Source organism: Euprymna scolopes, chromosome 17 (genome assembly GCF_053919585.1).
Source record: "Euprymna scolopes isolate OS-2025 chromosome 17, ASM5391958v1, whole genome shotgun sequence".
In the NCBI taxonomy this organism is placed as follows: domain Eukaryota; kingdom Metazoa; phylum Mollusca; class Cephalopoda; order Sepiida; family Sepiolidae; genus Euprymna; species Euprymna scolopes.
In genome coordinates, this window is record NC_136498.1 from 69,453,575 (window position 1) to 69,477,229 (window position 23,655).

Sequence of the window (23,655 nt, forward strand, 5' to 3'; positions counted from 1 at the left end):
CCTAGCTAATTTGCATATTCTTTTAAACATATATACAATACTTTAAGACATAAGTGAGTAATATTTTTTAATTTTTTTTATTACGACCCGCATTTTTCTATTTTCTATTCTTATTTTTATCCAAGAGGGGTGTGTGTATGAAATATTCGTTTCCTTTAAATAACTATATATTTTTTAATTCATAGTTTATGACAAAAGACGGTAAATTGTGAAAATTTCATGTAAATTGTGAAAATTTCATAGTTCATGCTTCTGTTGCATTCTTTTAAAATATTTAATAAATAAATATTCATTATTTCTATTTTTTTTGTTGTTTTTCAAGTTTATAAATATCAATTGTAAACTTCAGTAAAAAGAAAACAACCAGATTAAAGAAGAGTGAATATATTATACAACACGTTTGCTAGAATGAAAATTATGTCATGGACTTTGATAAAACTGGAATAAGGATTTTCGGAAGAAGGTTTATTAGCATTACATTTTGATTTTTATTTTTCGTAAGGGGACATAAATATGATGCAAAACTATTTCAATTTCAAGGACTCCATTTTACTGCCCTGGGATATATATTAGCATATATAAAGATAAAATACAAAATATATCATAAAATTAAAAGTCATGGAGACAGAATCTATAAAAGTTAGGGGGAAAAAATAAATAACCGACAGATGCGAGATACGAACATCATCAGAAAAAGCAAAAATTCGTTATTTGTGCGGGTGGCGAGACTACCAGAAACATCAATTCCCATATTAACGAATTCAAACAGAACCTCAAACAACAACTTCACTGGCGTACTAGTCATACACAGAAACACATTACCCACAATTTTGACTTTAGAACTGTACTCTCCTTGAGACTAAATTCTCTTTCCTACGCCGTAAGTCTACCGGAAGCCCTCTCATCAGTATCTAATATAACTTTTAGATTTAGCTCTTCCACTTTAACGAAGCATCTGGAAAAAATTGTACTCAAACAATGCAATATATCTGGCAACTGGATTATCAACTTCGAACCGGGATAAGTACTTCCTATTTTTATTACTATTTATCCATGTTTCTAGTTTTCTTTTTTCTTTCTCTTTCCTTTTTAAAATCAATGTTTTCTTTTTGCACACGCGTTGCATAGTTTCAAATAGTTATTCACATACAAAAAAAAAATTTCGTTTTGCGTTTCCCGTCTGTTTCATTTCTTTCTGTGTTTAATTGTTTTTCTTTTCGGTATTTTACAGACACGTACACATATAGCTGGGTACTCCACCAGACCAGATGAAATCTAATGATATAACCTGGTAAAACCCAAAAGGCAAACAGAAAGACATACTCGACATAACTGGTTCATTGGAGACAGGAAAACTGTATGTTCTTCATTTATTTAGCAAGCAATGTTTCAGATGTAGAAGAGAATCTTGAACACTCGGATGTCTATGTATCTCATATAGAAATCAATTGTTAGTTCCAAAAAAGGCCCTTGATTTATGAAAATGTATTGAATAAAATGAAAACACGAGCAACGTACTGTGAACTGATCAATAGCGTTCATATGTAAAATCGATTTTTGATTCTGATTCACCAGTTTATTTTGTGGATCATTAGTCTTCATTCTTAAGAACAAAATATGTAATTCAATTCAATTTCTTTTAAAAATGTTTAATCCACCTAGGAACATTTTTAAGTGGACATTTTTCAAAATGGCGTGAATAGTAGAAGCAACCGTCATTAAGCTAGTACTAATAACGCTGTTACAAACCGTGAAGCCCATTTCCGACTTACATATCTCCTCACAATTGCAGAGCTAGACACACAGTATTTAATGTGGAGAAAACCAGTTCCCTAAAAAGGGTCTCTCTGGATTTGAACAAAAATAAAAATTGCCTCAGTCTAGAAAGAGTTCTCATTCAGAACAGGAAAGAATAGACTGTGCAACATGCGAACTCGATAATCAGGTTTAATATCTGTACGGCAGATTTTTTTACAAAGGGGTCACCACTTATCGAGGCCCCGAGGCGACTAGATGGTAAGGGTTAATGTATGTACGGAAGCCATTGGGGCAATAGCGTAGTAATCGTCAGTAATGGAAAGTTGGATTATTTAAGAGGACGTTTCAACAAGAACTTTTTTATATTGGACTTGAAGACGACAATATTGTAGTTAATTGGGAAGCGAACAGGCGGGCAGTTCTATGAAAGAAGCTTTGTTCATAGAATCAACGTTTAGATTTAGGCACCGATAGAGAGTGGGGGAAATTGTTGATAGTGGTTGTAGCTAGTCGAGTGTTTTCTTTTGTGAAAGTTTGGAAAAGAGGGATCACAGACTGGAGCGCAGGCGAACACCATGAAAATAACGCTAGAACAGAGACAGGCTCGCAATGTCTCTTCTGTGGGAAAGAGGTTGCAGGGAAGAGAAAAAGGCATCACCTGCTAGGTTACGAAATCGGTTTTGAACTCTGTCAAGCAGGGTTGCGGAGTCGGATTGTAAAAGTTCGACTCGGACTCGGACTCATAGAATTCCTTGGGATAAAAAATTTACAATTAAATTTTATTATGCTATCAGTTTAAAAAGAAATACAATATTTAGGTACAGAAAAACCTCTTTTTGCCATGGCCAAACGCTTCTCATCAGAAGAGGGGAATAAAGACATATTATACAGAGAAGAAATTTTTAAAAAGATAATATTGCCTCTATGGAAAGAGGATCAAAGGAAAAACAGGGAAAAGCTATAAAGGGCTATAGTAGCTTGCGTTGCTACTTATTGATTTAGGTCCTTTTTTTCGGATGAAATAGTAATTCCGAATCGATCCCGGACTAATCTAATTGCCAAATTCCATTTGATTCAGGAACTGGATAGTTTCGGATGTAATTCATAGTTATCTCACTCAAGACAGAATTTTCATTGATCGTGTGTGACATCACAACCAAAACAAAAAACAGCTGCCCAGACAGGATTTACAGTGATCCGATGGACCGAAATATCGATGAAGTAGAAGCATTGTAATACAGTACAAAATATCATATATCTCCAAAAATAAAAACAAAACCATACAAAAGCTACTAAATTGTGCAACTGGTAAAACCAAACAGGAAAACCATGTAAGAAATAAATTTATTGGACTTAAGGAGTCGAAGTCGGATAAAAAATTCTGACTCCGACACCGACTCCTAGTACTCTTAGAAATCTGACTCCAACTCCGACTCCGACTCTAGCTAAAGCCTCTGACTCCGACTCCGCAATCCTGTTGTCAAGGCAGAATAGGGTGTTCCGAGCATCTCACACCCAGATGTGGCAACAGTACCCCATCGTAGAACGTAATTGGCTACTACACTTTGTTCGTTGCTCAGTTGGGAGAGACTAAAGATCTACAGGCACTAGCTTTAACCAGTTATATTCTTTATCACACGCTTTTATTCCATCCCTGTAGATAAGAAAACACTTTCAAAAGCAAGAAATACTTATAACTTCATAAGAATTCGGTTCATATAATAATTTAGTAATTAAATGATACTGTACTAATACACTGTAATTTTGAAACATGTATTTAAAACCAAAACAAAGTAACAAAAAATAATTATAAAAAGAAACGATCTTGTTTAACAATCAGTGAAAGTTTAAAACCACCTGGGCCACTCCGTGTATATTCAGCTAGTAGATAATTATTAATTTTAGATAAATAAAACAGCATTAAAATTTGAACATTTTCTATCAAAAAAAAAAAATTACTTAATTTCTTCAGAAATTAATATATGTGACATTCATTTTGCGTAGCTATGACATTGTAAAAAAAATAAAAAATGAACTTATCTTTTTTATAGAGTCGATCATTTTTCTTATTGAAAATAGTTTTCATTTGAACTATTTTAGTTTAGTGAAATTGTTTAAATGATTTGTTATTTAAATGGTTTTGTCTTCTATACGCGTATATAAATTAAATACAAAAACAATTAAAGTTAATTAATAAAATCCAATTTTGCGCATAAATATAAATTCTGCGCATATTAATTTTGCACATATACATTAAACACAAAATTTTGTAAAATATTAATTTTGTGCAAATAAATTAAACACAAAATTTTGCACTTAAATATTAATTTTGCACATAAATATTAATTTTGCACAGATACATTAAACAAAAAATTTTGCGCATAAATATTAATTTTGCGCATATAAACTAAACACAAAATTTTGCGCATACAAAATTAAATACAAAAACAATGAAAATTAATTAATAAATTTCAAATGTGCGCATAAATGTAAAAGTGTTTCGTTTTATTCACAATGTTTGGCCTGTTTCATAAACATGAATCTAGAAAAAGAAACAACATTCATATCATATATCATATATATCAACATTCATATCATAGCATATATCATATATATATATATATATATATATATATATATATATATTAACACAATGAATATTTTGCCCAGTTTATTATAGCATTCTTTATATTTTGTACAATTATGTCAGTTTGCATTTCTTTTAGAAGATACACACCACTAATGAACAAATAAGTTTTGCTTAAAAGCAATAAAGCTTTTCCAGTCTTGCGCAGTGCCCGCACACGCCATTGATCTACTTTAGTGGATTCTGTATAGCCATCCATTTGGTTAGGATTAAGGTTAAAACTTATGATCTGGGTTTGCATACGTTGAGATCGATGAACCACTCATTTTTCAAAATACAGAATAAACACGGAATGATATACAACGGTCTGTTTGAGTTTATGTGGAAGCAAAAATATAAGGAAAACTGTATGTTTATACAAATATTCTTAGACATGAGTGAGTAATACTTTAAAAAAGATATTACGACCCGCATTTTTCTGTTTTTATTTTTTATTTTTATATTTTTAATAGGAGAGGGTAAAATCTTCGTCTCTTTTAAATAACTGTATATATATTTTTATTTATTGCTTGTAGCAAAAAAAAAAATAATTGTGAAAATTTTATGTAAATTGAGAAATTTTCATAGCTTATGCTTATATTGTAAGCTATTAAAATATTTACTAAATAAATATTCATTATTTTCAAATTGTTTTTTTTTCAACTTCATAACTACTGATTGTAAACTTAAAACAAAACCCCAGCATATTAAAGAAAACTGAATAGATTATACAACAGTTTTATCTTGTTCATTAAAAGTAAAAATATGGCGTATGCTTTTGGTAGCGATTATATTTTTACGGGTTAAACATAGAAATTCAAACGATTGTAGCTTGAATATGCTCTGACCGGAAGTGCAACTATATTATGTCAGTCAATAATCTGAGATGTTTTAAAATGGCGAAACATGAACTAACAAAGAAAGAGTGAACTAACTTTCCGGACAACGTGATAATATGGTTCTATATTTCTGGAGAAAGAAAACCAGAATGCTCAATTAGATTTAAAAAAACATAATATATTTTGGTGTTTGTACAGAATAGAGGATTTTAAAATAAAAACGATCGCAATAAAAGTTCAGACATTTTGTATTTTGAAATAGCGGACTTTAATTGAAAACAAGGGCTATAAGTTAGTTTTATCGAAATGATCGATTGCAATTACACCCCCTGGATTTTGAGAACACTTACACATTAAAATATTTGATAAAACTTTATAACTCGATAAACTCGATGAAATTTATTTTTACTCAATTATTTTTCTACTGGATAACTTTTCGTAATTTTTGGAATTCATACTAATTTCGACATGTCACTAAAGGGCGTGATAGTGCTTTCACCCGAAACACGTTCGTTTCAAATTAAAGTATTCCACATAAGCAACTATATTTATCATAAATAATATTGTACAATGATCTGGCTGTCAAGTGACACCTACGATTTTACGAACGTACAGGAAGTCTTGTCAGCTGACCTAAAACATCGGCACGAACTTTCTCGACAACCTGATATTTTGTAGTTTGATCGCTTGCATTTATTAAAGGATTCAATGGTTTGTCTTTATAATACACCAGCTTGTAAAAAATAAAAGGATATAGTAACATTACGTTTGGATCGTTATACTTATTTGATCAATTTTTATTGTTATCGTTGTATTTAAAAAAATATACTAGAAGGTTATCACTTATCAAGGCTCAAGAATCACTCAAGGACAAGTATTAATGAGTGTCTGGCAGAGACAGCACCTTGATAGCGGAACTTGGGTAGGGTTTGATTATTTAAGAAAACGATCCGACAAAATCTTATTTACATTAGATTTAACAACTGCCATGCTATAGTCAGCTGGGAAACAGTCCCGAGGTATTGTGTTCCACAGATGGACAGTTGTAGGAAAGAAACTTCGTCCATGGAATTTTCGTTTAGAAGGTAAGAGAAATTATTGACAGTTGTTGTAGCTAGACGAGTGTTTGTTGGAAATGTTTTGCAGGGGGGAACCATAGATTGAAGCTCAGTCGAGCACTTGTCATGAAAATAACGATAGGGCAGAGATAGACTCACAAATTATTTTATCAGTGTTTTAACGTTAGACTTTGGAATTACCTTCCGGGAACTTGCTTCCCAACTGTACTGACATGCAGAAGTTCAAGTATAACGTGAACCGACATATTGCTGCCCAACTCCCTAAATAGTACCCCTGTAGCTTATGTCCCTGATAGTAGCCCCCTACATCAAAGTGGCGATGTTCCTTGTTTGGGGTGAACATGTAATAATAATCAAAAAATTAACCCTTACACATTTAACTTAAGGCACATTCATGTAGTTGTAAAAGAATAAGAATTCATGATTGTATGGATGAAGGATTAAATATGCTGCATTATCTGTGAATATGAAGAGTGACCTTTTAATTTAAGACGAAGTGTTAATGCTTTGGATTTATGAGCTCAACTTCCCATAGCACTGTTCCCCGGTGTTGCTCCCGTTCCCGATGAACACGCCCCCGTTTCACTGTCACCACAGACCGAACCATAACTCGGCGGTTTGCCGGGTCGTTCCGGTTCCACAGTCTCTGCGGCGTCGTTTTCGCTCGTGCAGAGCTCCCATGTGACGATAAACGATATGATCAACCCGCTCAGGGTGACGAAGCCCGTACCAACCATGATGCACACGTTAAGCGCAAAACGTTTGTGTGCATATTCGTTTTCGATGGCTTCCATGACGCGAGCCGGTTTGTGTGGATCAAACTTGTAATCACGAGGAATGGCGTAGCCGATTGTGATCAGTGAAAAGCCGAACAGCAGGCATATGACACTGATCAGGGAGAAGAAGTCAAACGTACAGTGAATGTTATCATTGCAGCGGTAACAGCAACTGGAAGAATTCTCCTCCCCTGACATCAATTGGCGTTCATCAGATCCTGGAAAAAAAAAAAAAAAAAAAATCAAGAAAAATGCATATATATCTTTTTAAATGTATAAGGAGCAATGGAGAATAAAAGGTTGTTGAAATGACCTGGGATATAAACATAAAACAGACAAACGATCGAAGGTCGTGTTTAGATTGTAAATATTAGTATATCCATTTATTTTTCAAAATCTATCGCATATAAATCAGTAATTATGGATTTTCTGTTTAGAGCAACCGAGATAGTAAATATCTTTGATACTTTCGAGAGGAATATCTCGTTTTCAAAAAACAAAAAAACAAAAAAAAAAAAAAAAAAAAATCAACAAAAAAAAACAAAAACGAAAAGTATGCCGTAAAAACGGAACAGGAATACGAAATCAGGCCAGCTACCAAGCAGAAAATGACAGACAGGCAGTGAATTTATTAAAATGTTCTTATTTGTTTTCATATTATTAGAGCTTCTTTATTTTTATTAATCTAAAAATTAATTTTATTAATATTATAACTAGGGCTATGACAACAGAATATTCTTATTGTTTTCACTTTTGAGTATATATCCGGCACAGTTGTAGTAGCTAGACGAGTGTTTGTTGGAAATGTTTTGCAGGGGGACCATAGATTGAAGCTCAGTCGAGCACTTGCCATGAAAATAATGATACGGAAGAGATAGACACATAAAATATTTTATCAGTGTTTCAACGTGAATTAACCCTTACGCATTTAACTTAACGTACATTCATGTAGTTGTGAAAGAATAAGAATTCATGATTGTATGGATGAAGGATTAAATATGCAGCATTATCTGTGAATATGAAGAGTGACCTTTTAATTTAAGACGAAGTGTTAATGCTTTGGATTTGTGAGCTCAACTTCCCATAGCACTGTTCCCCGGCGAGAACCACATCACTCTATATAAAATTATATAAGATATGAACAGATACACATTCGAGAGTCCAAACAATGAAAGGAATATCATATTATCATAGCCCTAGTTATAATTCATATTATTAATATTTATTTTATTAAAAAAAATATGCTTATATATATATGTTTTTTAAACATGTGTAGCACAACGGATAGGAAACTAGGACAGTAATAAGCAGACAAATATACAAAACTGGACAGTGACTTTATTAACATTAATTAATTATTTTTTTCAAATATTATTAGAGCATACACACACATAATAATTATTTGTGAGGTACAAAATTTATGCATTGCAATTATGAAGGGAAGATATGTTTTATCCATGATTAAAATCATGGAAAAAAGGGATGCTAGCTGATCGGTTTCGCCCTCACTCTTCTAGAACTGGATTATATTTTATTTATAAAAGCAAGAGAAACCCACAAAGGAAAATATATGTTTGAAATAAAGTGGCGCATAGTGTATTAAGGAGGAGAAAAACACCCAACAAAAACAAACAAACAAACAAACGTGGGGATGCCCTTTTCTCTACCCTGAAACCTCTCTCCCACAGAAGAGACGTTGCGAGCATATCCTTGTTTTATCGTTATTTCCATGGCAGGTGCTCGTCTGAACTCCAATCTCTGGTCCCCCCTCGCCAATCTTTCACGAAAAACACCCGTCTAGCCGAATCCACTGTGAAAAATTTCCCCCACTCTTTATCTGTGCCTAAATCAAAACGCGGATTCCATGAACAAAGCTTCTTTCTTAGAAGTGCACGCCTGTGGAACTCTGTTCCGTCTGCCTGCTTCCCACCGGACTACAACTTGGATGTGTTCAAGTCCAATGTTAAAAAATTCCTAATGAACCGCCCCCTTAAGTAAACACTTCATCAAATCTCCACACTAACGTAATGATAACCCTTATCCCTGAGTAGCTTCCGGGCCTTGATAAGTGGTGATCACTGTAAAAAAAAAAACAAAAGAAAACGGGAATACACTGTATATCTAAACTAAAGCTACGTGTGATCTATGTACAATGATAGAAGCTCATAGAGGCTAATCAAGTTCAATTGTAAGAGGTGTTCCTTCTATTCATAAAGAAAGGTCCTCTTCCCTTCATAATTGCAATAGGGCACTCACGTAACAAAATAAAAAAAAAAACGAAAAAAAAAACAAAAACGAGAAAGGTTTTCTGGGCTTGATATGGGGGAAAAATGAAGATAAGTGTGTGTCATGCTAATATCTAAAAATGCTGACGTAAAATATATCAATAGATGAAAACTTCAAAACAAAAACATAATAAAGCAAAATATTAATTCGCCGAGAGAGAATGAGAGAAAGGTGGTCAAACTTACAGACAATTCCTTGTCCTTTTTGTGAGTTTTTTACCCGTTTGTATGCACAACATTTCTGTTCATTTCGGTCATTTTTCTTTTTGAGAATTTCAACTGTTCATATCCCGTGGTATGTCCGTATTCAATTTACCCACAATTTCGTTATTTCAGCTCTCCGCTTTGTGCCTGTTTGTTCGCCTTGTTCTATCGTGTTCATAAGCGTGTCTCCAACTCTGGTAACATGGTCGCCGTTATTCCTCTTCGACGGATTTCGCCCTTCACATTAATCCGTTAAATCTCGCTTGACGACAGCGGTCTCCTCAACAATCCGATCTCGTAGAGACCAGTTGAACACTGACATTTTTGCAAGTCGCGTGTTTTCTTTAATTACTTCGTTAATCTCCATTGTTCCTCTTAGTTTTTCATAGAATTTCATGCCCATAACAAGTTAAGGTCGTCTCTTTTTCTTTTTTCGCAGTTCAGATGGGATTTCTTCACCACCCGTTAGTCATGGCGGCTTGCCGAGGAGTCTGTATCAGAAATATGTCTTTTTTTTTCTTTTTCCTTCCTCTCTCTCTTTTCCCTCTTCATCCTTTTCTTTCTTTGTTCATTTTTGGCTACCTAGTGACCTCGTCAAATAGCTATTTCATCCTAAAGGGATGAAGCGGGTGTTGAGCGTTTTGTCCTACTCTCTTTCTCTCGTTACAAGTTCGACCTCTCTTTTTCTCTCTTTTCTTTTGATTCGATGATTATTAAAAAAAAAAAAAAAAAAAGAAAGCAAGATGCACTCTCAGTCGGTCAAAAAAGGTGAAATTTTGCAAGGCAATGCGAGGCAAGCACTCTACCAACTAAGAAATTCTTGTGTGTGTGGCGTTTGCTCAGTTGGTAGAGTGCTTGCCTCGCATGCAAGAGGCTCGGGTTTCGAATCCTAATTTCGGATGTGTCTAATTGATGATCCCAAATGAGGGCGAAACTCGAGTCTTGGACTTCCGGTTCGTTGACTCTCATGGCCCTTGTGGACTGCGACGTTGTTTGGCTGTGGAATTTATTATATGCAATCTCTCACATTCTGAAAATCTTATTATAAGTTGCTCGTTTGGTTAGCATTGCTGGATGGCGTCGTCCTTTCGAGTTAAAAACTCTTACTTGTGAGACATCGGCTTGGGTTATTGACTGGTTGGATAGCCGCGTCCCTTGTCGAGACGAAGTAGGTTCATTTCACAGTCGGATTTCGGCGCGGTTTGCTTGCTCTGTGTTTGTTAACAGAAATTCTTGTGTGCGGGGCGTTTGCTCAGTTGGTAGAGTGCTTGCCTCGCATGCAAGAGGCTTGGGTTTCGAATCCTGAGTTCGGATGTGTCTTACTGATGAGCCCAAATGAGGGCGAAACTCGAGTCTTGGACTTCCAGTTCGTTAACTGTCATAGCTCTTGTGGGCTGCGACTGAAAATTATATATATATATATATATATATATATATATATATATATATATATATATATATCTTAAAATAAGGGTGTATTGCGCCTTTAAAATAACAAAGAGCACATGCTAGAATATACACTACTGAACATCCTAATAGCAACAAATACTAAAATAGGAGAAAAAAAGTATGTTAAAAACAAGAAAGAATTTATGATCATAAATGTACATTTAATAAAAAAAAATTATGGTGCTTGTTAAGATAGAGTCGACATATCGATTTTTAAACATGTTGTTTTAAACAAAAATAGTATTACTTACTTTTAATTGCTATATCGAAAATAGTAATATATCCAAAAATTACAAAAATCATCAAGTAGACGAACTGCGATTGTGTTTTAGTAAAAAAAATGTCTATCGCTATAGGCTACAAATGTCGGAAGCAATTAAACTTTCGAAAAGGGAGATAAGTATGTTACCTGTATTCGCAATATCCAATGTGTTCGCATCTAGGGAAAATACCATTTCCTCCAATGAAATTACTTTTAACTATAAATAATTCTCTACTCGGTGAATTTTCTTAATTTTTTAATATATTATTATTTTCGACGTGACAAGTAAGTACTGTTGTTTTAATGAAAAACAAAATATTAATACAATCAATGTCGCTCTATCTTAACGAACACAAACATTATGGGTATGTCATGGTATCGGTTTACAGCTCTTTTTGCTTACATTAAAAGGTTACAGATTCAAACAAACCTTTTCCCAAAAACATGTCGGCATTAAGCCACGTCCCATAAACATTTACCCTGAAAACACGCGGTCTAACTTCCTCACACTCAGTCAAATCCCAACATCTAAATGTTGACCCACAACTAATTAAATACAATCAACCAAGACTTTAGATATTTCTAGTCAAACCAAAATCGGTCATTAATTAACTACAGTCGTTTGTTTTCTGATATATATATATATATATATATATATATATATATATATATATATATATATATATATATATATATATATATGTCTACTATTTTGATTCTACTACCCCCGCTAGTATATAGCTTGAACCCTTAACACGAAGGAGGAAAAGAAGGTGAAAAATGTGATGTCTTTGCCGATGCATTCATAGCAAAATTGGAAGTCGCGAACGTTTAAATTAAAGCTAGTCAATCGAAAGAAAAACGATTACTTGCAAAAATGTTGACAGAAAAACCGAACCTCCTTATAGGAAACTGGCGAGTTGAGGGTGAAGGAATTAATGTTTTTAGCCAATTTTTCGATATTTGTCGTCCGAGATGTCGACCTTCAAAATGATACCTATCCCGTGAAGATCCGTCGCGTGTGTCGAAAGTTTTTGGCACACACACACACACACACACACACACACACACACACACACACACACACACACACACACACACTTTGCCTTTTATATATATAGACTAGTGTGAGTACCCGGCGTTGCCCAGGTGTGGAGAGGTGGTGTGGTAAGGAGTCAATGCAACTAGAAATAAAATAGACGCAGCCTTGGTGGAGAGAGAGATGTGAAAAAAAACCCCAGAAAAAGAAGCAAACGGTAAAATAATTCAGTTTTTGTTTTAAAGGGAACAAACTCTCCTTACGTAAGATTCGGAATAAGAAAAAACAAGAAGTAGATTGGCAGGCAGGCTCGAACCTGTAAAGCGAAGGAGAAAAAGACGAAAATTATAATAAACCGCTTAACATCCGCATTCAAATTAAAGCTAGTCATTGCAAGCGCATATGATGACTTTGATCCATATGATGACTTTGCAAAAAAAAAAGGATCCGTCGCATGTGTAGAAAGTTTTTGCAGGACATACAAACACACGACACACACACAGACACACATATTTTCTTTTATATATTAGACTAGCGGGGGTATCCAGCGTTGCCCTGGTGTGTGGAGGGTGAAGAGAGAAAAGACAAGTGGTAGTAGGCAGGCAGGCTTTAACCTGTAACGCGAAGGAGGAAAAAAAACAACAACAAAGAACATGACGTCTTTGCCGATGTCTCCATCGTCCGACTTGAAGTTCGGAACGTTGAAATAAAACGAAGTCAATCCAACCAATACGATGACTTGCGAAAATAGCGACGCAACCCCCAACCCTTCCTTGTAGAAAACTGCCCAGTTTAGGGTGAAAGAATTAGTGTTTTTAGCCAATTCTTCGATATTTGTCGTCCTAAGGACCGTGCTTAAAAACGATACCAATCTCGTAAGGATCCGTTGCCCCTGCCGAAAGTTTTTGCGACACACACACACACACACACACACACACACACACACACACACACACACACACACACACACACACATTTTGTCTTTATATATAAGACGTGGGGTACTCGGCTTGGCCCAGGTGTGGTGAGGTGTGTGTGTGGGGGGGGAATAAAACAAAACAATATTAAAAGGGAAAATAAAGAATAAGCGATCGAAAAAAATGCATAAATAACCTTGTTTAAATGTTAAAACTTCTAAAAAAATCGGAAAAACAAAAACAAAAACAAAAAACCCCAGCAAACGTGATGGAAAAATAAAAAAGGGGGGGGGGAAATAAGTGAACGAAAAAAATGTATAAATAACCCTATTTAAATATTAATAATTTCAAAATTGAAAAAAAAAATTATGTTATGTCGGTGCGAACGTGCAATCTTAAGATAACGACGCTGCCATGATAACCACTGCTTTACGATGTTGTCAGCTAAAAAAAAACATCGTTTTTTTTTTTAAACCAATTCAAGAAAGAACTTTATTCACGCATGGATGTTTTGCTAAATTGTCATGAGAGAACAATTCTTTCCTACCTCCCTCATTGCAAACGTCTATTTTTATAGGTAATAATTGACTGTTTTCTTTTTTAATTCTCACTTACTATTCGACTGAGACAGCACGCTTTCAAATGGTACCGGTTTCGACCCAGTCCGATACCGCTGAGAAAAAAAGTTTTATGAAAAGTTTTTTACAAACATACATACACTCAAACAGATAAGTAAGATTTATATAATAAATGTATTAATAAATGATTTATATAATAAATGGTTTGCCGGGTTGCACACACACACACACACACACACACACACACACACACACACACACACATATATATATATATATATATATATATATCCTATCGTAATCAGATACCGAGGTTTTATTACGAACTACCCTCTCACGCTCTTGAATAATCTTGGTCTTTCTCCACCAAACAAGAAAAATACAAGACAAGGCCCTATCTGCGTCAACATAGATATGGCAATGTCACAGAATGATGACAATTCAACAAAGTGCAGTTGATATCGTGGAATACTGCTGGGTCACTCTAGGCTAGTGGTAATGATGGTTCCGATCTTAAACCATGCCTACATCCATAATTATAATCTAATAAAGGCTTTGTTGCACAAACAACAGTTATTGTATAAAATTATATATATATATATATATATATATATATATATATATATATACGAGAAAACATTTAATAAAACATGTTAAAACACTTTGAAATGAGTTAAAAACATATTTAATCTGAAAAGGAAACACTAGATAAGGGCATAATTTATTTTATATTAATTTATCTTATATATATATATATATATATATATATATATATATATATATATATATATATAAGATAAATTAATATAAAATAAATTATGCCCTTATCTAGTGTTTCCTTTTCAGATTAAATATGTTTTTAACTCATTTCAAAGTGTTTTTAACATGTTTTATTAAATGTTTTCTCGTATATATATATATATATATATATATATATATATATATATATATACACGATGGGCACTCCAAAAGTAATGCCTCCTAGTATTTATTCCGCCCGAATAGATCAGAAGAGATTGAAAATTGCATCGTGATTTTGACTATGCTCATAAATCATGACACACACACACATATAAATATGTACGTGTATACACACATAAACACACACACACACACACACACACACATACACACACATATATATATATATTGAGTTAATTAAATAAGGTAGATATGAGGAAGTCTTGGTTTTAATACAATTTTAATATTTAATTTTGCTTGGCACTCAATATGATTATTATATCTTAGGCACATACCACAGTACATGTTTAGAAGACACCAAAAGACTTATTTACAATTTAACCTGAACATTGGTATGATTTATTTGTATAGTCTTCTAGAATTTTGATTTAAATCTAAATAAATATTGAACGGTGTAGGTATGCATATTCAACAGTATATATACAGTCCTGGTCAAAATCATAAGACCACTTAAGAAAGTAAGCGTTTATGCATATTATCGAATTTTTAATCAAACAAATGGTTGAAACCATTGCCAAAAGGGAAAATATGATGGAAAAAAATGAAATCTGCTTCATTCGAAACCTTAACCCTGATCTAATAATTATTTTTTAAAAAACAAACATTTTCACCCGGTCAAAATGATAAGACCACTGATAATTTATCTAACAAAAGGCAATTATAAATTACTAAAAAGGGTCTCAGTATTTAGTATAGCCTCCATTATTACGAATTACTTCAAAAATTCTCTTCGGCATGCTTGCGACTAAGTTTTTTTTTTATCAGTTTCGAAGGAATTTTATCCCCTGTACTGAAAACTGGATCAGCAAGTTCCTTTATCGAATCATACTGCGTTCCATCCTTGAACACTTCTTTTGCCATTCATCACTAAAGATTTTCAATGGGATTGAGGTCCGGAGAACATGATGGATGATCTAACAATTCTATATTATTTGAAGAAAAGTATTCTCGTGCTTGTCGAGAAGTGTGTATTGCAGCGTTGTCTTGCTGGAAAATCCAATTTCATCCACACAGACCTTCAGTCCTGATAGGAGCATTTTCAAGCATTGAAATGTACTTCAATGATGTTTGCCGGCCTTTCACTACTTGCAACTTTAGGGTCCCAGCTGACGAGAAAGCACTCTAGATCATTAAAGCCCCTCCTCCACTATGCCGAGTTGAAAAATCTCTTTAAGCAAATTTTTATCATGCCAATAGTGTTGAAATCCATCTGAACCATCTAGATTAAACTTTTTCTCATCGGAGAAAATTACATTTTCCCACTTCTCTTCATCCCAAGTCTGGTATTTGGCGGCATATTTAAGTCGGTTAGTTTTGCACTGTTCAAGAAGACGTGGTTTCTGCAGTCGCTTTAAATGGTTGAAACCCTTCATTTTCAGATACCTTCTGATGGTTTTAGGACTACATTCTGCTGCTGTTTGGCTTTTCAATCGACTTGAGCTCATACTGGAGTTTTTTTTTAACTTCTTCTGATATGGCGATCAAGTGAGGGGGGTTATTATTTTTTTGGTCGACCTGGAATGTTTTTGTGCCGATATTGATCTGGATTTCTTAAAAAAATTGTGATGATCGATTTGCTGCGATTCACTTCGTTTGCAATGGATCTATGGGAGAGTCCACCCCTATTAAGCTCAAAGATTCTTCCTCTCCCAAACTCTGATAATGGTTTCCCTTTTGCGATTTATAATTTAGTAAGATATTTTTTTTATCCACTAACAAGTTGCTTTTACTAACATAGAAAGCTTTTCGTATTCATTTTTTCAAAACTAACCGATTTTATTAAAGTGGTCTTATCATTTTGACCAGGTGAAAATGTTTTTTTTTTTTTTTTAATAATTATTAGATCAGGGCTAAGGTTTCGAATGAAGCAGATTTCATTTTTTTCCAATCACATTTTCCCTTTTGTCAATGGTTTCAACCATTTGTGTGATTAAAAATTCGATATTATGCGTAAACGCTTACTTTTTAAAGTGGTCTTATGATTTTGACCAGGACTGTATGTATATATATATATATATATATATATATATATATATATATATATATATATATACGGCATAATCGCGTTGACACACCGGTTCTCGTCAGATCACCGAAGTTAAGCAACGTTGAGCCTGATTAGTACCAGATGTGTGACCATTTGGGAATTCTAGGCACTGTATTTGCTCTCCGCTTATCACGGCATTTGTTTCCAGTCGTCCTGTACTTCACTTGCTACTGGTATTTAACAATGTCATCTCAGGAGAGGTGTGGTTGGGGATTGCGCACCTCCTGCCACAAAAATTTCACACGCAAGCAACCCTTCGTGGGTATCCATAGTCTATCCAAGACTGAAGGAGCCTGCTTGCTATATATAGATATATATAGATATAAAACTCAAATCAGCTTGTTTGCTTGGGCGTTTAAACCCTCCATCCGGTTTGTGACTTTCGGTTTCAAAACATTTGTCTGCTTACCTATTTCATGGCCGCCCTGTCTTAAGTTCTGTATCAAAAAGGCACTGCTGCTATTCAAAGCATACACAAGGTCAACAATACTTTTTGTTTTAACTTATTTTAACGTGTTTCCCTTACAAACAAAAGTAATTTAACCCCGTGAGTTAAAATACAGCTGGCAATATCAAGAGGTTCCTGGAAGAGCATGATATTCCGTGTTTTGATTGGCCTGCACAATCTCCAGAGCTCAATCCTATCGAAAACGTCTGGCAATACATCAAGCAACAGCTACGTAAAGATAAAATTTCAAATTTGGAAGAACTTTGGACAAAAATTAAAGAAAAGTGGGATACTATTTCCCCGGAGTATTTCTGCAGTCTAATTCAAGGAATCGCCAAAAAATTGCTGTTTGTCAAATTGCAGAAGGGCTATGCTACTAAATAATAACTAGTTCATTGTGTTCCTGTTATGTTTGTGTTGCATTAATGCCCTAAAGTTACATTTAAATAACAATTTTCCATTGTACGAACTTTCTTTTTACCTCCTCAATTTGAAGTTATTTTTTTAAATTTATGTGAACACTAGACTATTTCAATTAAAAGTCAAATATGAGCAGGTAAAATTATAGAAGAATAAAAGGTCAATCAAATTTTGGTTGGCACTGGTCTACTTGTATCGCATGTCTGGTATTCTGCACAACTACTTGTCCAGAACCCCCTCACTCATCCACCCTAACTGCAACTTTTAAATAAAATAAAATGAAATGACAGCTCAAGCAAAAGTTACGTTTAAACCAGGACAAAACTCAAAGAAAACCAACCTGCCTCCTCCCTTGAGGCTTGCATTTACTAATATCCGCGGGCTTAGAACTAACTTAGATGATGTTGAGTCATTTCTCCTTGTAAACACCCCGGATATCTTAGCATTAAGTGAAACTAACCTTCACTCCTCCATTCCCTCTAACCACTTTAACATGCCTGGTTATCTCCCACTCTACCGTAAGGACTCGGACAGACATATGCATGTATTACAGAGAGAGAGAGAGAGAGAGAGAGAGAGAGAGAGAGAGAGAGAGAGAGAGAGAGAGAGAGAGAGAGAGAGGTGAGTAAACGTGGAGGTAGACACGTTTACTAGAACCAAAGGTCAGCTGACCAAATTACGTATGTGTGACGTGGTTGGCTAGATCTGGGAGATTTGATTTGAGCTTTGAAGAAGACGGACGTTTTTCCGTGGTCTCCCCCTCTTAACTGGGGAGAGGGGAGACGAACGCTGACGTGTGTGAAGAAGAACCACACAAGCAGATTTCACTTTACATCTGCTGCAGGACCTCTGGGGAAAGTGAAATAAAATCTATAAAAAACATTCATCGTCTTGGAGTGATAATTCTTCGTCAAACAGGTATCAAGTCTCCCTCCAGGATGAGAAATTTCCAGATGGTTCAACAGCGAGAAGAAACAGAGGTAGGTTCAGAAATTACATGTCACACACACGATTCCCTTTATGATGATCAAAAACACAACCATTTATATTAGAGACAATCATACGCACACGGAATCTTTGATGTTATACAGTGTATACACCCAAACGTAAAAAGTGCCCCTAAATGAAGAACTCTATATAACATATTCAAATGTAACGAAAGCTCAATTTGGTACCCCTCAAGGATAACCTCGATGATAACGAATATATAACACATGGACTTGGAGTCTATATTCGAAACACCCTCCCCCTAACTAGAGAAATAAAACTAGAATCAGAGGGCCAGGCCTTTATGTGCTTCAGACTAAATATGCAACACAATATTAGCTACTTGTATTTTCTCTACCGCTCTCCCTCAAACCAAGACTGTACCCTAATAAACGAAGTCTCAGACAGCATAGATATATTTTTTTTATTATTTTTTTATTTTTTATTATATTTTCACCCCAAACAAGGCACATTGCCACTTTGGTGTAGGAGGCTACTATCAGGGGAAACATCTACTGGGGCACTATGTAGGGATTAGGGCAGCGAGATGTTGGTTCACGTTGCACTTGAACTTATGCATGTCAGTACAGTTGGGGAAGCAGTGACCTGGAATGGAATTCCAAAGTCTAGCAGTTCTGGGGAAGAAACTACTGGAGTAGAACGATCTTTTACATCTAGGGATCTCTACAGTGTGGGGGTGGGATTTTGCAGCTTGTCGGGTTTGTCGAGGGTGTTCACGTCGTGGGGGCACAAGTGCTTGCAGTTCTTCAGAGCATTCACCATTATAATACTTGTAGAACAGGCAGAGGGATGCAACGTTTCGACGATGGGACAGAGGCTGAAGTTTTGATGCCAGTTTAGGGCCTATCAGATTTGCGACTCTCTTTTGAACCCTGTCAAGGAGAGAGAGACTAGTAGCCGATGCACCGGCCCAAATATGACAGCAATACTCCATACATGGGCGAATAGTGGCCTTATAGAGGTACAGGATACTTTCGGGTGTTAGAAGTTTTCTAGCACGGTAGAGAGAACCCACCTTCCTCGCAGCGGCCCTGGCAATGCCGTCGATGTAATTGTTCCAGCTCATGTTTCCTGTGAACGTTAGGCCAAGGAGCTTGAAAGACGTACTCTCAGCTAAAGAGTTGTTGGCCATTGCTATAGGTGGTAGAGAAGGTTTCCTGTAATTATTGAATGAAACCAGTTTTGTCTTGGTGGCATTGAACGTTACCATCCATTTTTGTCCCCATTCCACTACTGATTTGAGGTCATCCTCCAGTGTTTCTGCCATTACTTTAGATATATGTTCATTTGTTTTCCTGTCGTGCCTGCTATAGAGTGTGGTGTCATCAGCATATATACCCATCTCAGAGGCAATTTTATCGGGGAGGTCATTTATGAATATCAGGAACAGCAGAGGACCAAGGATAGATCCCTGGGGCACTCCGGCATTTATATTATATTGTTTAGACGTACGACCGTCGAGGACAACCTGGATTTTTCTCTTATCTAAGAAGGATTTAATTATGTTAAGTATTCTACCAGTGATACCGTAAGATCTAATCTTCCTGAGGAGACCCTCATGCCATACCCTGTCAAAAGCCTTAGATATATCTAGAGCTACCGCTCTGCCCTCTCCCGCTTTGTCCAGTGAATGGTATATGCGTTCAGAGATTACAGTGAGGATGTCTGCCGTGGAACGGGCTTGTCTAAATCCATATTGATGGTCGGTCAGAAGTTTAGCATCTGTAAGGTGCTGGACTAGAGCATGGTTAATTAAGGTCTCAAATATTTTGGCAAAAAGTGGGAGGAGGCTAATAGGGCGATAATTTAATGGGTCAGTTCTTTCGCCAGAATTCTTGAATACTGGTACCACAGAAGCAGTTTTCCAGCAGCTCGGAAAGCAAGATTCATTAAGGCATTTGTTGTAGAGTTTGGAGAGAACTGGAGCTACTTCGGCTGAGCACTTTTTTAATAGCACAGCTGGGATGAGGTCGGGTCCACATGCTTTGGAAGTGTCAAGGTTTTTTATGATAGCATGCACCTGAGCTAGGGTGATTTCCAGATCGTCTAGCTTGGCGTCTGTCCGCATAGGAAAGTCAGGTAGGGGGTGGTTTAAAGGGTCCAGTGTAGAGTTGGAGGCAAACCGACTGGCAAGCATGTTAGCCTTCTCGGTTGCTGAGCAAAGAACCTCGTGATTGTTGGTTAGTGGGGGAATCGTTGATTGCCCATTATTTACTACACTGTTGTAGATTTTCCAGAAGTCACGAGTTCCTAATTTTTGTGCTTCGATGCGTTTTTTAGTGGTTTCCGTAAATTCCCTCTTAGCTGTCGCTATTTCTTTCTTAACGTTACTTCTAGCTTCTATGTACTTTTGTCTGTTTGAACTGGACTTATGTCGGTTAAACCTTCGGAATGCATGCTGCCTTTGAGCAATGGCAGTTGCGCAAGTCGAAGTAAACCATTGGGGAGAGTGGGGCTTGCTATAGAATTTCCGCATGGGAACATGCGCTTCGATTGCAATTTTGAACCATTCAGTGGTCTCAGTTGCACACTGTTCAGCAGGAAGAGAAAAAATATTTCCCCATGGGGCGTCTCTGATAAGATCTCTGATAGCTTCCCAGTCAGCCTTTTTATAATATCTGGTTGTTTTGAGCACTGGCTCTTCAGTTTTGGGTCTAGAGTTTAGGGCGATTTCAACCATTATTACCGCATGATCAGCGTTCCCAAGTGGGCTGTCGGATTTCGTTACACAATCATCAGGAATTGTGGTCAAAAACAGATCTAATAGTGATGCGTGTTGTTCTTCCTGATCAGGGAAGCGGGTTGGAAAAGTAACAATTTGCGATAGGGAGTGAGATACAGAGAAGCTATGAGTTGCGCTGCCTGCTGCATCTGTATAAGTAGAGAATCCAAGCCAGTTTTTGTGATGGACATTAAAGTCACCAAATACATGTACTTGGGCGCTAGTGTCGAAGGAGAGTGCTGTGTCTATGCTGTCAGATACTTTGTTTATTATGGTGCAGTCTTGGGTCGAAGGAGAGCGGTAGAGAAAGTAAAAGTAGCTAATGTTGTGTTGCATGATTAGTCTAAAGCACATAAAGGCTTGATCATCCGTTTCTAGGTTTGTCTCTCTAGTCAGGGGAAGGGTATTACGAATGTAAACTCCAAGTCCGTGCATATGTCTGTCAGAGTCCTTACGGCAGAGTGGGAGATATCCAGGCATGTTAAAGTAGTTAGAGGGGATGGAGGAGTGTAGGTTAGTCTCACTTAGTGCTAAGATATCCGGGGCATTTGTTAGGAGAAATGCTTCAACATCAGCTAAATTAGTTCTAAGCCCACGGATATTTGTGAATGCAAGCCTCAAGGGAGGAGGCAAGTTGAATTTGTTTGACCCTAAGCCTGGTTTAAGCTTATTTTTAGATTGTACTGTCATCATGTTTTTTAACGAGTTTCAGTTGGGTTAGGGGAAGCCGAGCAGGAGGTTATGCAGAATATCACACATGCATCACAAGTAGACCATCAGCTGACCCACCATCAACTAGGACTGTGGCCTCAGGAAAGCCCACCGGGGATGAGTGCAGGGTCCCTTTCCATGCGCGCCATGGCACTGCAAACATCCCGATATTATTCAACTGTTGATGGAGCAGCCGCTCTAAGCGCTACCAAAGAGTTAGGGCTCCTGTACTACCAGTCGGAAACAGCAGCCAGTAACTGTCAATCCGGTACCCTCAACCCATCAGAGGAAGGTCAACCCAATCTAATTGCTCAGGCATCTCTCCCTCGATACTAGCGCACAAATACATGTATTTGGTGACTTCAATGTCCACCACAGTAACTGGCTAGGATTCTCAAATCACACAGACGTAGCTGGTAGCGCAACTCATAGCTTCCCTATATCTCATTCCCTATCTCAGTTGGTTACATTTCCGACACGTTTCCCAGACCAACACGATCAACATGCCTCACTTCTAGATCTCTTTCTGACAACGGTTCCCAATGACTGTACAACAAATGCCCACAGCCCACTCGGGAATGCTGATCACGCTGTGATAATGGTAGAAATCAGCCTAAATTCTCGCCCTAAAACTGAAGACCCACTTCTCAAAACAACGAGGTATTACAAAAAGGCTGATTTGGAAGCCATCAGGGAGCTCATCAGAGATGCTCCATGGCAAAATATCTTTACTCTTCCAGCGGAACAGTGTGCAAATGAGACAACTGAATGGTTCAAAACTGCCATTGAAGCACATGTTCCCGCACGGAAATACTATAGCAAGCCACACTCTCCCCAATGGTTTACTTCTGCTTGTGCAGCTGCCATTTGTCAAAGGCAGCATGCGTTCCGCAGATTCAACCGACATAAGTCCAGCTCAAATAAACAGAAGTTTATAGAAGCTAGAAATAATTGTAAGAGAGTGATAGACACAGCTAAGACAGATTACTCTGAAACCACCAGAAAGCGCATCGAAGCACAGAAATTAGGAACCCGGGATTTTTGGAAAATCTACAACAGCGTAGTTAATAATGGACAGTCAATTATTCCCCCACTAACAAACAATCATTAGGTTGCTTGCACGGCAACTGACAAGGCTAATCTGCTTGCCAGTCGGTTTGCCTGAAACTCCACACTGAACTCGGTACACCACTCACTTCCTGATTTTCCTCTGCGAACAGACGCCACACTTGACGATTTGAAAATCACCCCTTCTCAGGTACATGCTATTATAAAAAACCTAGACACCTCAAAAGCATGTGGACCAGATCTCATCCCGGCTGTGCTATTAAAAAAATGCTCTACCGAGGTTGCTCCAGTTCTGTCCAAACTTTACAATAAATGCCTTAACGAATCTTGTTTTCCCGACTGCTGGAAAACCGCCTCTGTGGTACCAGTCTTCAAGAATTCTGGTGAAAGAACTGACCCACTAAATTATCGCCCCATTAGCCTCCTCCCGCTTTTCGC

At 36.5% G+C, this 23,655-nt stretch overlaps 1 protein-coding gene and 1 pseudogene across 1 annotated transcript in view; one reads left to right on the top strand and one right to left on the bottom strand.

Annotated features, from left to right (window-relative positions):
- Positions 1-4,418: 4,418 nt before the first annotated feature.
- LOC145296780 (transmembrane protein 74B-like) overlaps positions 4,419-23,655 on the bottom strand; it is a 32,949-nt gene continuing 13,712 nt past the window's right edge. The window contains exon 2 of the mRNA XM_080142842.1: positions 4,419-7,296. Within this exon, the coding sequence (XP_079998968.1) occupies positions 6,824-7,296 (473 nt within the window). The 3' untranslated portion in view covers positions 4,419-6,823. The remainder of the gene's footprint in view (positions 7,297-23,655) is intronic.
- Positions 16,842-16,958, top strand: LOC145297430 (5S ribosomal RNA; annotated as a pseudogene).